This window comes from Myxocyprinus asiaticus, chromosome 32 (assembly GCF_019703515.2).
Source record: "Myxocyprinus asiaticus isolate MX2 ecotype Aquarium Trade chromosome 32, UBuf_Myxa_2, whole genome shotgun sequence".
NCBI classification, from domain to species: domain Eukaryota; kingdom Metazoa; phylum Chordata; class Actinopteri; order Cypriniformes; family Catostomidae; genus Myxocyprinus; species Myxocyprinus asiaticus.
In genome coordinates, this window is record NC_059375.1 from 23,564,630 (window position 1) to 23,581,283 (window position 16,654).

A 16,654-nucleotide genomic window follows, 5' to 3' on the forward strand; every position below is an offset into this window, starting at 1 on the left:
CACAAAAATGCGCACGCACAGTCACACACAGAGTATATATATATGCAGCAGGCTTTGGCATGTTTAAAGGGGCTACACCTTTTTTTAACACATTCCAGAGAAGAACACAGAAGTGCTTGCAGAAGAAGGACAACCAAACACACACTGACTAAATCTATTATCAGTCTCTCAGGTAAGTATAATTTTATTGCTGGTAAATTCAATTACATGACATGCAACACTAAAAGCAAAAAGTGACTCACAGCCTTGTAAAAATACTACTGGATACTGGATAAACTATTAATCTATAAATGTACTAACGTAAATACAGATGGGATGCGTGGAAGCTGTTAAGTTTACTACTATTCAAAGTTTCAGTTTTTTGCTTTAGCCTACGCTGATATAAGTGCACCTTTTGGCAACCGATGTACTCTAGTAAAGGCTTGCCATGGCATTTTGCACATTGTCCACCTAAAGTCAGAAGGAAATAGTTTGTCTGTCCTCTGAGAAAATAAGCTAATTTAGAACTTTGTTTTTGCATTTTGTGCATAAGATACTGTGGCTGTGGATGCAACAATGAGATTTGAAAATGCAGTTATGTTTATGGCATTCCTTGCTAACACCAAAGGTTATGTTCACAGAATTGGGAGAGATGGCAGAGGAAGACTTCATGCCTCTATCTGAGGAAATCAGTTTGTTCTGCCTGGCTTCTGACGGTCGTTCAGGGACACAAGTAACCCAGCCCTTCCCATGCTCTCCAAAACTGATTAGAAAAACAACCGGCTCTCCAAAACCCTCAGAGGTACAGTAAATGTATTTTCCCAAAATAATTACCCACCCAGAGAAAAATAAATCAGTTTAATAAACAGATTATGAAGCGACTGAAGTGAATCATGTCAGAAATATGGAACATTATTGAAGAATGAATGTATACGTGATAGACTGCAACTATTCGGAATTAAAACCCTTAAGAAATACAGCAATAAATAGATGAAAAGTGAAGAAAATAATGTAAAAACACCAATAATTTGTAAACACTTAAGGGACACCTCACAGTCTGGTTGGAGGAGCTGAAGAAAGAGAAACAAAGAGCAGAGGCTCATCTGGAATCCATTAAAAAGCGCAAAGCAAACCTGAATGTAAGTGAAATTATACTTACATAAGCGAAACAATCCTCTCTTTAAAAATTAATGTGATAACACAACAACTATGTTGTAAACAACCATATACATTGAGTAACTGACAGATCACACATCTGACACATAAATCTCTGCTGTAGACGAGTTCAGAGGCGATGAAGCAGCGGGTACAGGAGTGCTTTGAGGGGCTACATATGGCTCTGCAAGAGGATGAGCGTGCAGTTTTGGACATGATAGAGCAAGACCGCATGGAGACCAGCAGTAAACTAAACCGAATTCTTCAAGACTGGAATCAACACCTCAGTCTCCTGCAGAAATACATCAGCACAATGCAATCAGTGCAACAGAGCACAACAGAGAGCCTGAAGCAGGTATGCCGGAATAATCTAAGACAACCACACATTTCATAAACAAATCAATTGTGCCCGTGTTGTCGTAATAAACTTGTCGACAAAATGTTCTCTTATTTCAGCTTCCTGAGGATTTTACGTAAGGTCATTTTTTCCCATATTATGAATAGTTGTCTTAGTCTGTTAAACTTGTGACTGGTCCTTAATACAAATATACAGTAGCAAGAAAAATTATGTGAACCCTTTGGAATTACCTGCATTTATGTATAAATTTGTCTTAAAATCTGGTTTGATCTTCATCTAAGTTACAATAATGAACAAGCACAATCTGTTTTAACTAATAACACATCAACAACTGTATAGTTCTTTTTCTTATTGAATGCATAATTTAAACACAGCGTAGGTTGGAAAATGTATGTGAACCCCTAGGCTAATGATGTCAACAAAAGCTGATTAGAGTCAGGAGTTGGCAAACGTGGCATCCAATTAATGAATGGAGTTTGGAGGTGTGGGTTAGAGCTTCTTTGACTTATAAAAAGCACTCAACCATTTTGAGTTTGCTATTCACAAGAAGCATCTGCTGACGTGAACCATGCCTCGCAAAAAAGAGATCCCAGAAGATCTACGATCAAGAATCATTGCTTTGCGTAAAGCTGGAAAGGGTTACAAAGTTATCTCGAAGAGCTTAGACATTCATGTCCATAGTTAGACAAATTATCTATAAATAGAAATGATTTAGTACTGTGGCTACTCTCTCTAGAAGTGGCCATCCAGCCAAGATGACTCAAAAGCACACCACAGAATGCTCATTGAGGTGAAAAAAGAGCCCAAGTGTGACAGCTAAAGGCTTTGTGCCTAACGTTTACCAAAGACCACTCCACAATGCTTCTGGGAAAATGCTTTGTGGACTGATGAATCTAAGGTTGATTTGTTTTGGAAGATCATGCAGCACTATGTATGAGGTAAAAAGGGCACCACATGCCAACATGAAAACATCATCCCAACAGTAAAGTACGGTGGAAGGAGCATCATGATTTGGGGCTGCTTTGCTGCTTCAGCATCTGGACCACTTGCCATCAGGGGGAAAAATGAATTACCAAGTATATTAAGATATCCTACAGGATAATGTCACGGTGGCTGTGCACCAGCTGAAGCTCAGTAGAAGTTGAGCGAGGCAGCAAGACAATGACCCAAAACATCAAAGTAAATCCACTACAGAATGGCTTCAAAAAAAAAGAAAATCCACCTTTTGGAGTGGCCCAGAGCCCAGACCTTAACCCAATAGAGATGCTGTGGAATGACCTCAAGAGAACCGTTCACACCAGACATCCTAAGAAAATGGCTGAGCTGAAGCAGTTCTGTAAGAAAGAATGGTCCAAAATTCCTTCTGAACGTTGTGCAGGTCTAATACGCAGCTACCAGAAATGCTTGGTTGAGATTATTGCTGCCAAAGGAGGATCGAACGGTTATTAAATCCAAGGGTTTAATTACCTTTTCCACAGCACTGTGAATGTTTTATGGTGTAAGGGGAAGGCCACCCACTGGCCCAAGGACGGCATCCAAAGGCGTGGCTGAAGGTCTCCTGCATGTTCTGTCTTATCGTATGCAACATTAAATAATATTTTGATTATTTGATTTGAGTTCCATGTTTTATTAATCTTATTAATTATTTTCTTTATTTCATCTGACTCCAATTATGAAAAAAAAACTTGTTGATGTATCTATGCTCTGAATTTAAGTTTTGTATCTTATTATTTTTAGTAATTCTCTCTTCTAGACTGCACTTGTTATTTCAATGTTATTTGGGTCCTGTGTCGGCCGGACGCAGGTCCTTTAACTACAAATCCATCAGTTTCAGATATTAGTAAGTTTTAGACTAAGTCCTTATAGGTTCTTGGCTTTGTCCGTTTAGTCTTATTTAGCTAAGTTCAGTATAGATTCTCAACTCACCGTTTAGCCAAAGTCAATTAAGTTCTGTTTTACAGATTCTCGGTCCTACTCTTCGTATTCCCATTTAATTCTACTTGGCTAAGTTCTATCATAGATTCTCAGTTCACCGTTTAGCCTTTTAGTACATACGTAACTAATGGGTTACTTCTGAAGTAGCTTAGTTAAGCCAACTCTGACCACAGATTTGTAATTAATAAGAAATATACTAGAAAACAGTCCTTCAGAATGAATCATAATAACAATATATTTTACCAGGTAATAGTAATACATTCAAACAATCCAATTAAAATAATAAATCAAACTCAAAGCTATCAGTGAACCAAGCATAATAACAATTAAAGTTGCATTCCATTCAAACATTTACCAAACATAAGAAATTCAAATTGCATACCTGGTAAAAATGACACACAATATTTTCTGTGTGGGTCTTCTGGCTAGAGAGACCCTGAGCTCCTCTGTCATTACACACAGCAATTGTGTAGGAGATCTGAATACAGATTCCCTGAGCTCCTCTGCTGTCCTTCCGTAAGTACCAAACGATTCTATTGTTATTTCAGATGTGTATGTTTGATGTTATTTAGGATTTGGTTTACAATTTAGGGGGTTGTAAGTAGATCTTGTGACTGAGAAGGTCGTTTGATGTTTACAAAGAATGCACCTAATCTGCATACAGCATCTGGTCTCTGTGAGAGATCTGGGAGGGGGGCATGCCCCTGATAGAATAAATAATTGTACAAAGTTCTTAAATCTTACTTGTGATTTGACTTTGCTGAAAGGGAACGAGACCGTTTTACCAGTTGCACTGAGACCTCTTGAATGATACCAAACATGTATGATCAGAAAACCTTTTACATTACAGAACAGGAGAAGTCATAACTTAGTTTTTTGGTGTCCTTAAAGTGACCTGAGGTGAGAGAGAGAACAGATGTGAGTGTGATTTGTGTTTTATGGTCCCTAATCAGTGGGGTGTTTTGTCTCAGGTGGAGATGTATTCCGTGTGAGAGTTTTATGACGTTGGTTCTCGCAGAGTTCTTTGACTTTTACCGGAAGTGACGCAGACAATTTTGTGCCAGTAATGGGATGTGTTCATTAAAGACATGACAGATTATAATTGTTTGTGTGTTGTTAGCTTAAGCACATTATGTATGTCTATACTTGTGACTTTGATGAAGATGAGATCATATTTTATGACCAATAAATGCAGAAAACCACCTAATTTCAAAGGGTTCACATACTTTTTCTTACCACTGTACAAAACCTGTACACATTACATAAAAGTATGTCAAAACAATATGCCTTTGCCTGTTATATGTTTAAAAATAAGCACTAATGGTGCTGGTGTTGAAGATCACAATGTATACAGTATAGTCAACATTTAATATGCAAGCAGCTTAATGAATTAAAATTTAATTTCAATCATTTTCTGACTAGGATGAATAGCTGTCGTAAGAAACTGGACCCAGCTGAAGAGAAGATAAAAATGAATGAAGAGAAGGTCCAGAAGCTCATGAAGACTCTTAGGAACATCTCAAAAGATCTGAAAGCCCAGCTACAACGAAAGAGCCTATTGCTGGGTACAAATCACTCTGTTCATAAAACCTGTCATTTTGCTTCATGCTAATATAAATCCTTTATATATATATATAAGTGCTTGATAGATAGGCAAATATAAGCTATTAAATCAAGTGTTTATGAATGTCCTTTTTCTACATTTTTCCCTTGACAGTCTCCTCTAATGTGGTGATTGACAAACTGACCTGTCATAAACAGATCAAGATGACCTCAGAAGGTCGAACCATGTGCCTTTCTGCACAGGACCGCTCAGTTCCTAATGACCCTCTAAGGTTTGATCAACTATACTGTGCCTTAGGCTCTGTTTCCATAAAGGCTGGGCAGCACTACTGGGAGGTGGATGTGCACTGCTGCCCAGCATGGGCTGTGGGCGTGGCTTATGGTAGCCTACAGAGGAGAGGACAGGACAAAGAATCCAAACTTGGACGGAACAGGTGCTCGTGGAGCCTTGAGTTTAAGGATGGGCATCTCATGGCCTGGCATAACGATCGACATGTGGCATTACCTGTCACAGCAACTCGGGCAGCACCAGACAGGGTGGGAGTATTTGTAAACTATCAGAAGGGTTGTGTGATATTTTATGATGCCAAGACTATGAGAATGCTGCAGGAGTTCTCAGCCGTACAAACAGCTGTGTTTGACAGAACTCATCATCATTTTACTGAGCCTCTCTACCCAGCCTTCCGCTTCTATTTGCCCAGAGACCGAAACACAGATCATTATCATATGGAAATATGTGACCTCAGCCTTTAAAGCTGCACTACATAAGATTTATTGAGCGAGTAGATACAAATCTGTTTTCAAACCCTGTCTTTGTCTTACCCTGATTCACTAAGCTATGGCTTTAATAATGATTTTTATTTTGAGTTGTCAGGTCGGATTTGGCGCAAAATTGCAGGCTTGTTTACATCATGTCGGTAAGCTCAGAAAAGAAGGTCTGGCTGTGTCACCTATGTGTCTGCTGGGGAAGCTATGGTGGTTCAGTCAGTTGCTGTACAGGAAAGCATCGGGAGGACATCAGTCTCTGGATGGATTTTTAACCGTTTTTAACTGCTGAAGTTGTTTCATAGCACAGTAAATTACATATTAATTTGTTAGGCGTGTAACCATCTCTATATTATAACTTTACTTCCAAAGAAACGATTAAAGAAACTGATTATTATTGTAATTGTTATAGTGCATATTTCTGCATATTATTGTACATGTTTAATAAAGTATAATTCATCCCCATCATTACTGAATCCTTGTTTTGTGTTTTGAAATTAGTCTTAATGTTTGCAGTGCATACACCTTCTCTATTGTAGTATATTGTAGACCTTATTCACAGTAGCGCCATATTTGATTTTGACATGAATGAAAATGAGGCTGTGAGGCATAGACTTAAAGTCTCTTCAATGACATGCACTGGATAAAGCAGAATTTATTGTATAAAGGAGTTAGTCAACTGAAATTTATTGGAAAGATACTTTTTTTCCCCAATGTTTCATCAGCAGAATGATAAAAACACCTTAAACAACAGTGCAACCCATTAAAGAGAGTGTACGTCTGTACCTCACAGATGCCTATCCCATCTTTCCCGTCAAAAATCAAAGATGGCACTGCTGTAAATAAGGTCTAATATGGTAAAAAAAAAAAAAAAAAAGGTTAAGAGAGTACAAGTGGGCATAATAAACAACAAGCTCAAAAGGAGTGGAATGCAGCTTTAAAGGGATAGTTCACCCCAAAATTTTAATTATCTCATTTACTGACACTCATGCCATCCCAGATGTGTATGACTTTCTTTCTTCTGCAGAACACAAAGATTTTTAGAAAATAACCCAGCTCTGTAGGTCCATATAATACAAGTGAACTCCAAAAAGCACATAAAAGCAGCATAAAAGTAATCCATATGACTACAGTGTTTTAATCCATGTCTTCTGAAGCTATCAAATCGGGTTTGGGAGAGAACAGACCAATTTGTAACTCCTTTTTCACCATAAATCTTTACATCAGCAGTCTCCTTACTTAACATGATTTAAATCTCAATTACATGTCCAAGTGCCATCTAGCGCTCTGCGCATGGGTCAAGCACTAGGAAGTGTAATAGAGTTTAAAATCATGATCGTGTCTAGATACAATGGCAAGATGTACAGTGAAAAAGGAGTTACATTTTGGTCTGTTCTCACCCAAAACCAATTGGGTTGCCTCAGTAGACATTGACTCAAACACTGGAGTCTGATGGATTACTTTTATGCTGCCTTTATGTGCATTATGGAGCTTCAAAGTTTTGGTCACCATTCACTTGCATTATATGGACCTACAGAGCTACGATATTCTTCTAAAAATCTTTGTTTGTGTTCTGCAGCAGAAAGAAAGTCATACACATCTGGGATGGCATGAGGGGGGAGTAAATGATGAGAGAATTTTCATTTTGGGGTAATGTGGCAGCGGGGGCGTGGTCAAGCGTCCGTCCGGAGAGAGAGAAAGTGGTAAGGGCTCTTGCACCTGAGCTAGATTATGTTTAAAACATGTCTCTAATTCCAGTGAGCATGGGGAGAGCAGCATATAAGCAGCCATGCCACCAGCAGAGATGAGAGAGTGTCAGGCACAAGGAAGGCCACAGTGCTCCTGAAGCTGTTGTGTTTAATCTGTTGTGTCTAACTAGTTACATGCCTGTGAAGCTGATGAGTTTGTGAAGTTGTAAAGCATTGAAGTGGCCGATTAAAAGTCCTACCTGAGCCTGGAAAACCCGCTTCCCTGTGTTCTCCTTCCCTTCTGCTGTGAAGTTGTGTTACAGGTAACTATCCCATTAATGGGATAGTTACCCATTCTATGTTTGTGTGGCTCTATAACCTTGTATTTCATTAGTAATCCTTGGTTTAAGCTTACCTGTAATCAATATCCAGCAATAAACTATCCATGGTATGACTCTTGCCCTCCATGTTCCGCAACTTTATTAACTCATGTAATCTGTAATTTAAAAGGATTTGCAAAGTTAAAGTGTGGAGAAACACTTTCAATTATACATTCCGTTTGATATTAAGTTTAAATTGACTGAAAAACATTTGACAAACTTTTGAAGTTGTATTCTTAAACGCATTGTTTTCAAATGTATGATTTGATATATGATTTAATATTTCATGTGGGCTAACAGTTTTCCCATCCATATTAGTAACAGCTCAGACCTACCTTGGTGTCCCCACACAGAGAATTTTGTGGAAACCTAAATTTGAGAGCATATCCAGGAGGAAATGGCATCTCCGGTCATCAAACAGATATTGTGCATGACTTTCCTTGTTCTCCAGGGGACACAGTAGTAGACTGGGCCTTTTCAGCCTCTGCACTGTGAGGTCATCAGAAAGTACCTTGTGTTTTGTGTGATTCACCCATTCTCCGGGCAGGATCAACATATGACAGTCAACACAGAACCTCCTCTGCTCCAGCGATAGCAAAACAAACTCTCTGAATCTGTCAAAGAAACAAACACACATGGCACATATGAAAGATTTTGCCAGGTCATATTATCTCCAATACTTTTGATATTTTATTGCCTGTAAGGCTAGGTGCCAAGAGAACTGTAACCCAGCACACGGCCACATGGAACAACGAAAGACTTCCGGGAAAAACAACGCTCAAACTCTCTCACAAGTAGGATCTGCACCTGAGAAAACAAAGACATAACTGTGTGAAAAACCCAGCTTCTACTCCCACAAACTCCAGCTGTTCTCTCCCCCCTTGTCTCCCCCACAAGGTCCACACACACACACACACACACACACACAAGATGTATATGTGAAAATGTAACAAAGAAAACCATGAAAACAAAGAATGCAACTGTATGTGTTTGATATCATTTAAGAGGTCTCTGTGTGACTGGTATAATGGTCTCTTTCCCATGTTGGTATAACTAATGGTGACAAAGTTATAAGGTCTTTGCCAAATACTGCATTATTCTGGAGGTCTATGCCCCTACTTGACCTACAATTTAAATTATCTCCTGTATGTTAATAAGGTTAAATCCCAGGAAGTCAAGGACCCATTCACCCCCAAATTCTCATTGTTCAAAGGATAATACCATTTGGTACAAAATATTTATTCTGTCTGGGTATTGTATGTACATGACTAAGCGGCAATACCGTAGATCTGAAAAAATGCAAACATTGACAAGTTCTTGAAAAGGAAGAATATTGACAATGGTTAACCTATGTGGGATAGTGGTGTGCCGTAGAATTATTTAGTCGTAAAAAGTGTGCCGTGGCAGAAAAAAGGTTGGGAAACACTGCTCTAGTTGACCATTACCAGAGTCTCTCTAGCAAGTCAGTCCACTGTCGGCCATGTTTGGAACGCTCTCAGGAGGCTATTTCCAGTCATGCCAGTGCTGCTCCTATCTACTTGAAAGGAGAAAGACCAAAATCTTAAAACGGTTGGTCAAAATGACAATCAAAGAACATATTTCAAATCAACAATAAAATATAACAATACTGGAATCATTAATTGTGATTCTTTAACTCACATTACACACACACACACGCACACAAAAACTGTTTTTATAGGTAATGCGCATGCGCGTTAATTCGACAGTTTATATATATACTGTATATGTTTGTGTGGTTTTTCACTCATTTTTGTTTCAATAGCACCAGGAACACATCCAAAATGGGGAGCCAAAATATAAAATAATACTTATATTTTATATTTATGACGTCTAATAGTTGTTTTAAACTCTAAACTGATGAAAAACATATAAAACTAGACGTTTAGTCTCAAAAGAGGACTCAAGTTTGGCTATGGGTTCAATACTTGGTAATTAAGGTCATTAGTGAGCACCTGGACTGAGTTTTGTGGTGCCTTTTAAGGTGGGACAACTTCTATTGCCATGTGTGTTTTTATTGCCATGGCTCCACGAAGAACGAGAAAAGTCAGTCAGAATTCAGACGGGCAGTCCGACGGACAACAAAACTTTGAACATAAGATTAAACTCAACAAGAGAAAGGAACTGTTCATACAGCAGTTTGAGAAGGAAGGTCAGTCATTTGTTTTTTGTTTTTGTTAACCAAAGCTTTGGTTCATTTAAAATAATAATAATAATTATGATGATCAATCCAATGCCTTTCTTGTACCGGAGCAGCTCAGGATCGGATAAATGAAATGGAGACCAATCTCAACAAATTACTGGCAACAGTGGATCGAGTCTTCAAGATAGAGCTGATGAAGATGCCACACTCGCTTCACACCACGCTGATAAAAGACCTAATGGGTGGTACGACAATAACAAAGCCAGTTTCTCCTTTCTGAAATACTTTTATAATTTGCTTTAAAATGTCAAATATCTTTCAGATCACGACACATCCGTCGGAGAGGTCACGATGGCAATCACGGTATAATACTCTGCTGCACTCTGGTGTTTACTTCAAGAGACTGCATCGCTTAAAGGCTGTGCACTTTTTTCTTTTTTTTTTTTTTTTTTCTCAGTGTGGATCTCCAGAATTTCGGAAACCCTTAACTCGGAAGCCAAGCAAAAAAGGTTTTAAACAATAGATAAATACAATTTTATGTTGAAGATTTAAGGTTCATTTGCATACTTCACTTAGGTTTAAGTGACACTGGAGCACAACAGAGGTCATCAGGTCAAAGCAAGACTGCTTCATTGGAAGGCACCAAGGTACAGACCCTCCATTTGCATGGTCTTTGTATCCTTATAATTTGTAAGTTTTACTGAAGCTTTGTGATCACAGAAACGCAAGAAGACCCTGCATGCCAGTAACAGCACTGGAAGTCTGAGGTAAACATTTTGGGTCCAGTCCTGTTGGTCATGTGGTGACCGGGTGTAGTTTTGATGAATCTATTTACTCCCATTACAGATGTGCTTCATCTGTCGGTGCAAAAAGAACCCAAGGGCGGGTTGCCAAAGTCAGTGACCAAGCGTTTGGTTTAGGGGGTAAACTGAGGTAAGTGTCATTGTATTTGAAAGCTTTTCAGATGTGATCTAATGCATTGCTAAACATGGCGCTTCTGTATTGATATGCAGACAAGCAAGTCGCTCAGTTGGTGATGAAATGATGGCTACAGCCACAATAGTAACATCCCAAGGAGAAGTGAGTATGTAAATCATTGGGAGTTTAGTTTGCGGGTTATAGCATTCAACATGATGGTCCGTTCCTCTTTCCCCCCTTTAAAAAAAAGACTCTGCACCTTTCCGAGGACAACAAAGATGACATAAATGTTGATCTGCTTGATGATTCGGCTGTAGGTCAAATGCGAAAGATCAAGGTAAGTGGTTTAAAGTTTTCGTATGGCATAATTTCATGTAGTTGCAATTTAAACGTATTATAGCCATTTAATGTGTGGTTTTCTTTATTGCAGGAGCTGATGGAGTACTTGTGTAACAAAGTGTTCAATCACACTCGCTGAGGCTGTCTAATCATGGATTATCTAGAACCAGGTTTTAAGAGTTTAAAATAATTTAATATGTAAACTAAGTAATAAAGTTTATTTTTCTTCAACATTAATCTTCTGACTGTTCCTATAAGGCTCAACAGCCTCTCAGACTCCTTACAGTTCTTTTATCATATTACTCTTAACCCTTAAATGTATGGGATTTTCACCAAACACACACATTCAGGTTTTTGGAGATCCCGCACTTGTATCTATCACAACTGGATCTACAAAATGTACAGAGTGAGATTTTCAAGATAATTATAAAATGGCAAAATAGTTTTCATAAATCAAAAATGCAGCTCATCTAGAACAGAATTTACTTTCACACTGAAATTTAATGAGCTACAACTGGCTGTCAAACACCTTGAGCAACACACAAGGTCCACAAGCTTATACAAAGTATTTCATCAGGCCCTTGAGTCAAACAGATGCACATTGACAATATTCATATCAAACTCTTCATGTGTTATTTTCTATATTTTAATCCATGTTTCATCAAATGTAAATTAAGTCAATCACTGAAACAACAGCACCACTAAGAAGTAGCATGTATAATATGTATGTGTACATGCATATGATCTACTGATAATTCAGCATTGTCGCACAGAACATCAACATGATATAGCATTTGTTTGTATGAATGTAGTATTAATTTCTCTTGTAATAAAAATAGATATCCTATGATTAGTAAACCTATAGATATGAAATAATTTATGGAAGTCCAAAAAATAAAATCTGACTCTTCCATACCTAGGGTCTCTAATGACCCTATACACTTGGTACTCAAGTCATTATTTTTTTGTGCAGTTTTGGCTTTGTGTGTGTGTGTGTGTATATATATAAGCGAGAGAGGAATATCTGAGGTGTGGGCATAAAAATTGGATGAGATACAGGGAAAGAAATTAGGTCCCTTATGCGTTTAAGGGTAAAGTATAAATTTGGCAGACACTTTGGACTCCACATGAGTGCATTTCAATTCTAATTCAGTAATTGTTTATGCATTTGTACTGTAGTGGAAGGATAGACTGGATCAGGGGCCATAATAAAGAACATTCATTTAACACTAGGTAGCAGTAGCTACAGTTTTGTGAACCCTGATGTGGGTTGTTTGTCTAGTTTTAAAGTAATATCTTTGCATTGTGTTTTGAATTAGTTTGACTCATCCATAATTTAAAGACTAAATGTGTTCTCATATTACTGTCTAAGGATTAATCATTACTATTTACTCTAGGGTCAAAGTCATCAAAATGATGCAAGAAATAAACTTTGGTCAATCTGATGATTATTGTTGTAGCTAAGCCTGTCGTTTGAGTTTGTCCTCTGATAATGTGTCGTTCCCGCACTTAAACTCCATTTCCCAAGTTGCCCGTCGTCGCTGCATGTGGGTGTCACAGTGGTTGTGTACCAGCCGGCTCGTGTCTGGAATGGTGCTGAGGCAAATACGCATGAGCGCATCACATCACGGCCGTATGGCAACACCCCGCTCGTGCATGCGCTCATAACGCTGCGCACTACGTTTAGAAGGCGATTCTACGGCATATATAACACCGAATTGTTTTCAGTCATATCTGAGAGGTGTACGCTTTTTACGAGATCATTTTGTTATTGTGCATTGGGGGAGTGAATGATCAACGGAGCGGACTGATGGCTCAGCTGTGCGCAGCTGAATGAGGATATAGGCAGAGGCATACATGACATTGGACTCTAAAAAGGTCTGCGGATAACAATGAGCACCGGTAAGTGTGTTGGGTGTGCATCACATATACTAACTTAATTTCAGCCAGAAGATTTGTCCATATATTTTCTACACGGCAGCCTGGTTCCACCCACCATCTATATTATTATGTTGCATTGCAGTCCTTTAGTACGGTAATGCGTAATGTACAGCAGGCTACTGTTAAGGGTTTACAGGGGTTGTCTCTTTGGTTATACCGGAGAAATAGAGTACGTGGGATTACTGTATTACTGAACGACTTGGAAGACAATATTATGTAGATTAATTGCCCCCCTGTTTATCTATAGAATAAAATTAATTTTGACATTTTTTTTCTGTATGCAGATGTAGCCTCTTGGGTCAAAAAAATACTCTTTTCCTATATTACTTTTTAATGACAAAGTAAATGCATTAATTCATGTGCATACTCATATCATGGTTTACCTGCTTTATATATGTTTGGAAAAATAAATTAACTTTAAATACATTAACTGAAATACAGACATTCCTGTACAATAAAGAGTTCCCCTATTGAAACGTTGGGACTACTACATATTGTTATTCACCATGTAGTAGTTCAAGTTAACAGTAAAGGTTTAAAGTGAAACTGCTGGTAATTAGCAGGGCAATCCTCAAGATCTCAGGCATTAACTGATTTTGCAGTCAAGGTGGTCAGTATCTCTGACATTGATCAATATCGTCTGTAGCTGCAAGTGCTGGCACCACTTTTTATGTTCTTTGACCTTTCATGCTGCCATGTTCCTGGAGTGGTTGCTTAATTTATTGTACTGCATATTGAAGTCTTGTGAAAATGCTTATTTCTAATAATATTTCCCTTATCTAAAATACAGTAACATTTGGGAAAGTATATATATATATATATATATATATATATATATATATATATATATATATATATAAAACAAAATATGCATAATTTGCATAACCATTCTATATAACCTTTCAAGGGTATTTTTGGTCAACCTGAATTGTGCAAGAAATTCAACTGAAGTTAAACCCAGTTGACACCACCAATCATGACGGGCAAGCTCTGCCTCTTCTACATTTGTTTTCTCAAGCTTGAGTATAAATACTCATTGGTGCTCTAGACAAGGCATTATCCTACTTGTGTAAATTCAGGTGACACGTTTGAATCTTGTATGCTGTGCAAAAATAGTACAGCTGAGTGTATAGGTTATCATAGATAAATACCTAGGGTGAAAACAGGTAAAGTGGGACACTTAAGTTTAATAATCCTTATGTGTATATTCTTCCATTGCTAAAATCAGCATTATGTTTATCATAAACTAATATAGGATGACATGTAGCCATTGACAAAATGATCAGAAAGTGTCCCACTTTACCAGTAGTCACCCTGTTAAAGCATCTAGCACTTCAAAATTTGGTGGATTTTGAGTCTTGTCAGAACCAAGCAAAAAGCACATGTACTGGATTAATGATTTCACAGCCAGGAACAAATAGAGAAATGGCTGGAAATCACTCCTGCTAAGTGCATGAGAAACAGGCACTAGTAATTAGCCCTGAAATCTAGAGTGGGAATGTGACATTTTCCTTGTCATGGTTTTATTGTTAAAGACTGTGTGAGGAATGGCCTCCAGCTTATCCATTAAACACCAGCAATGGTAGGGACAAAATAAGGAGGGGCTTAAAAGGAGTGACATGAAAGGATGGTTTTGTTAAAGGGATAGTTCACTAAAAAATGAAAATTCTCTCATCATTTACTCACCCTCATGCCATCCCAGATGTATATGACTTTATTTCTTCTACTGAACACAAACATAGATTTTAGAAGAATATCTCAGCTCTGTAGGTCCATTCAATGCAAGTGAATGGTGACCAAAACTTTAAAGTGCCAAAAGGACATAAAGGCAGCATAAAAGTAATCTGTAAGATTACAGTGGTTTAACACATGTCTTCAGAAGCGATATGATAGGTGTGGGTGAGAGATCAATATTTAAGTCCTTTTTTTTTTTTAATGTAAATTCTGCTCCCTGCCCAGTAGGTGGCAATATGCACAAATAATGTGAATCTCCAAAAACAAAAGAAGAAGAATGTAAAAAAGAAAGTATAATTTGAGATGTATAGTTAAAAAGGACTTACAGAGCTGAGATATTCTTCTAAAAATCTTTGTTTGTGTTCAGCAGATGAAAGAAAGTCATACACATCTGGGATGGCATGAGGGTGAATAAATGATGAGAGAAATTTCATTTTTGGGCGAACTATCCCAGGGGGGCAAAATTGACGTTTATCAAGCGCTGAAACTTTGCATGGTGCAGAATAATCTGCAATAATGTTAAACATTTTAAGTCACCTCTTTGCAGCCTGAACTTGTTCAGAATGTTAAATCTTTGTGACACCTGCACTAAAAACAATCTAGACGCAGCGCAACGAATGAACCAGAGCGCAGGTGTCTCGACATGTGTTTTTGAAACCTGAAGCTCTTATTAACTTGACACAGTGTCTAAAAATGTTCCAGTCCTCCGTGAGACACTGAAGAAACAGCGAGATGCGATGCAGCAGTCAAGGACGTTCGTCCAGCGCGTTTACATAGAAAAACCATAGAAAAACAGAGTAGATGCACGCAGAAATATGTTCAGTGTGAATGGCCCCTCATCCGTTCGCTCGTGTCTGTGAGCGAGAGTGTGTGGGCGAAACAAGTTCAGAAGGCCTGTATATTTTTTTCATAAATTACAAACCCAAACCCAAAGTCCTACTGACCCGAACCCGGCGGCTTCGTGAACCGTGCGTGTACCCAGAACAACATGTCACCCCTCAAGCAATTTTTGCAGAGCTTTCCTACCAGGGTGGGGGGCCCCCGACGTCCGGGGCCCCACGCAATTGCGTGGTTTGCATTGTGGTTAAAACCGCTACTGCATATACATGCATGGCTAATTCAGATACAAGGAAAACATTATTAGAGGTAAAAAGTACTTTTCTCAGTTGTTTAATAAGTCTTCAGTGAATTATTGTTAGATATGATGCATTAATACAGATTTGATGCTGCTGGGTTTTGACTCAAAGGGATATCTTTAATTAAAATTTTACTTAACTGTAAGCTTGTTATGATTTCTATTGTGATAAATCTAAAAATAATTGCTTATTTTGAGGCATGTGGCTTATTTTGAGCTTGTTTTTCCAGACCAGATTGCTTGCTTCTCTTGTGAGATCTGGCAACGCTGCAATTGGTAGTTCACCCACCCCTTAGCACAGAGTACTGTCATTTTAAATAGAACATTATTAACTGTTCTTTTATTTTGTTCTAACTGGTAACCTTTTGGAAAGGAGGCTATGGAGCTTTTGAACCGGAATGAAAAAATACAGTTTTTGCTCAGAACGATCCCAAATGAAAAACATTGTGTACCTGGACTTGTGACAGTGTGTTGAGAGCAAAGTTGTTTGGATTTATCTTCAAACACTCCAAATAACAGATGAGGTTGTTTTGTTGTTATGTGTTTTATGATTGTACCACAGCATGTGCATAATTGTATTAAAACTCATGTGATGCTCCAGCA

General features: G+C 38.2%; 3 protein-coding genes across 3 annotated transcripts in view; all 3 read left to right on the top strand.

Moving 5' to 3' along the window:
* Nucleotides 1-31: 31 nt before the first annotated feature.
* On the top strand, nt 32-6,217 carry LOC127422756 (tripartite motif-containing protein 14-like). Its single transcript, XM_051666478.1, has 7 exons — nt 32-172; nt 621-781; nt 1,023-1,118; nt 1,259-1,489; nt 1,591-1,607; nt 4,850-4,992; nt 5,145-6,217. Exons 1-7 carry the CDS (start codon nt 43-45, stop codon nt 5,741-5,743), a joined length of 1,377 nt encoding a protein of 458 aa, XP_051522438.1. The 5' UTR covers nt 32-42; the 3' UTR covers nt 5,744-6,217.
* A 3,646-nt stretch (nt 6,218-9,863) lies between these two features.
* On the top strand, nt 9,864-11,412 carry cdca9 (cell division cycle associated 9). The gene is made up of 10 exons (XM_051666485.1): nt 9,864-9,993; nt 10,098-10,229; nt 10,307-10,347; nt 10,442-10,493; nt 10,561-10,631; nt 10,705-10,751; nt 10,831-10,917; nt 10,998-11,064; nt 11,153-11,239; nt 11,333-11,412. Exons 1-10 carry the CDS (start codon nt 9,864-9,866, stop codon nt 11,378-11,380), a joined length of 762 nt encoding a protein of 253 aa, XP_051522445.1. The 3' UTR covers nt 11,381-11,412.
* A 1,470-nt stretch (nt 11,413-12,882) lies between these two features.
* The window catches only part of LOC127422752 (actin-binding LIM protein 2-like), a 94,266-nt gene continuing 90,494 nt past the window's right edge, over nt 12,883-16,654 (top strand). Inside the window, exon 1 of the mRNA XM_051666463.1 lies at nt 12,883-13,143. Within this exon, the coding sequence (XP_051522423.1) occupies nt 13,134-13,143 (10 nt within the window). The 5' untranslated portion in view covers nt 12,883-13,133. The remainder of the gene's footprint in view (nt 13,144-16,654) is intronic.

Coding starts and splice junctions, on each gene's coding strand:
- cdca9 (XM_051666485.1), top strand. CDS start 9,864: ATGGCTCCACGAAGAACGAGAAAAGTCAGTCAGAATTCAGACGGGCAG. Junction 10,494..10,560: donor TCGGAAGCCAAGCAAAAAAG/GTTTTAAACAAT, acceptor TACTTCACTTAG/GTTTAAGTGACACTGGAGCA. Junction 11,240..11,332: donor GTCAAATGCGAAAGATCAAG/GTAAGTGGTTTA, acceptor TCTTTATTGCAG/GAGCTGATGGAGTACTTGTG.
- LOC127422756 (XM_051666478.1), top strand. CDS start 43: ATGCAGCAGGCTTTGGCATGTTTAAAGGGGCTACACCTTTTTTTAACA. Junction 173..620: donor ATCTATTATCAGTCTCTCAG/GTAAGTATAATT, acceptor TTATGTTCACAG/AATTGGGAGAGATGGCAGAG. Junction 4,993..5,144: donor ACGAAAGAGCCTATTGCTGG/GTACAAATCACT, acceptor TTCCCTTGACAG/TCTCCTCTAATGTGGTGATT.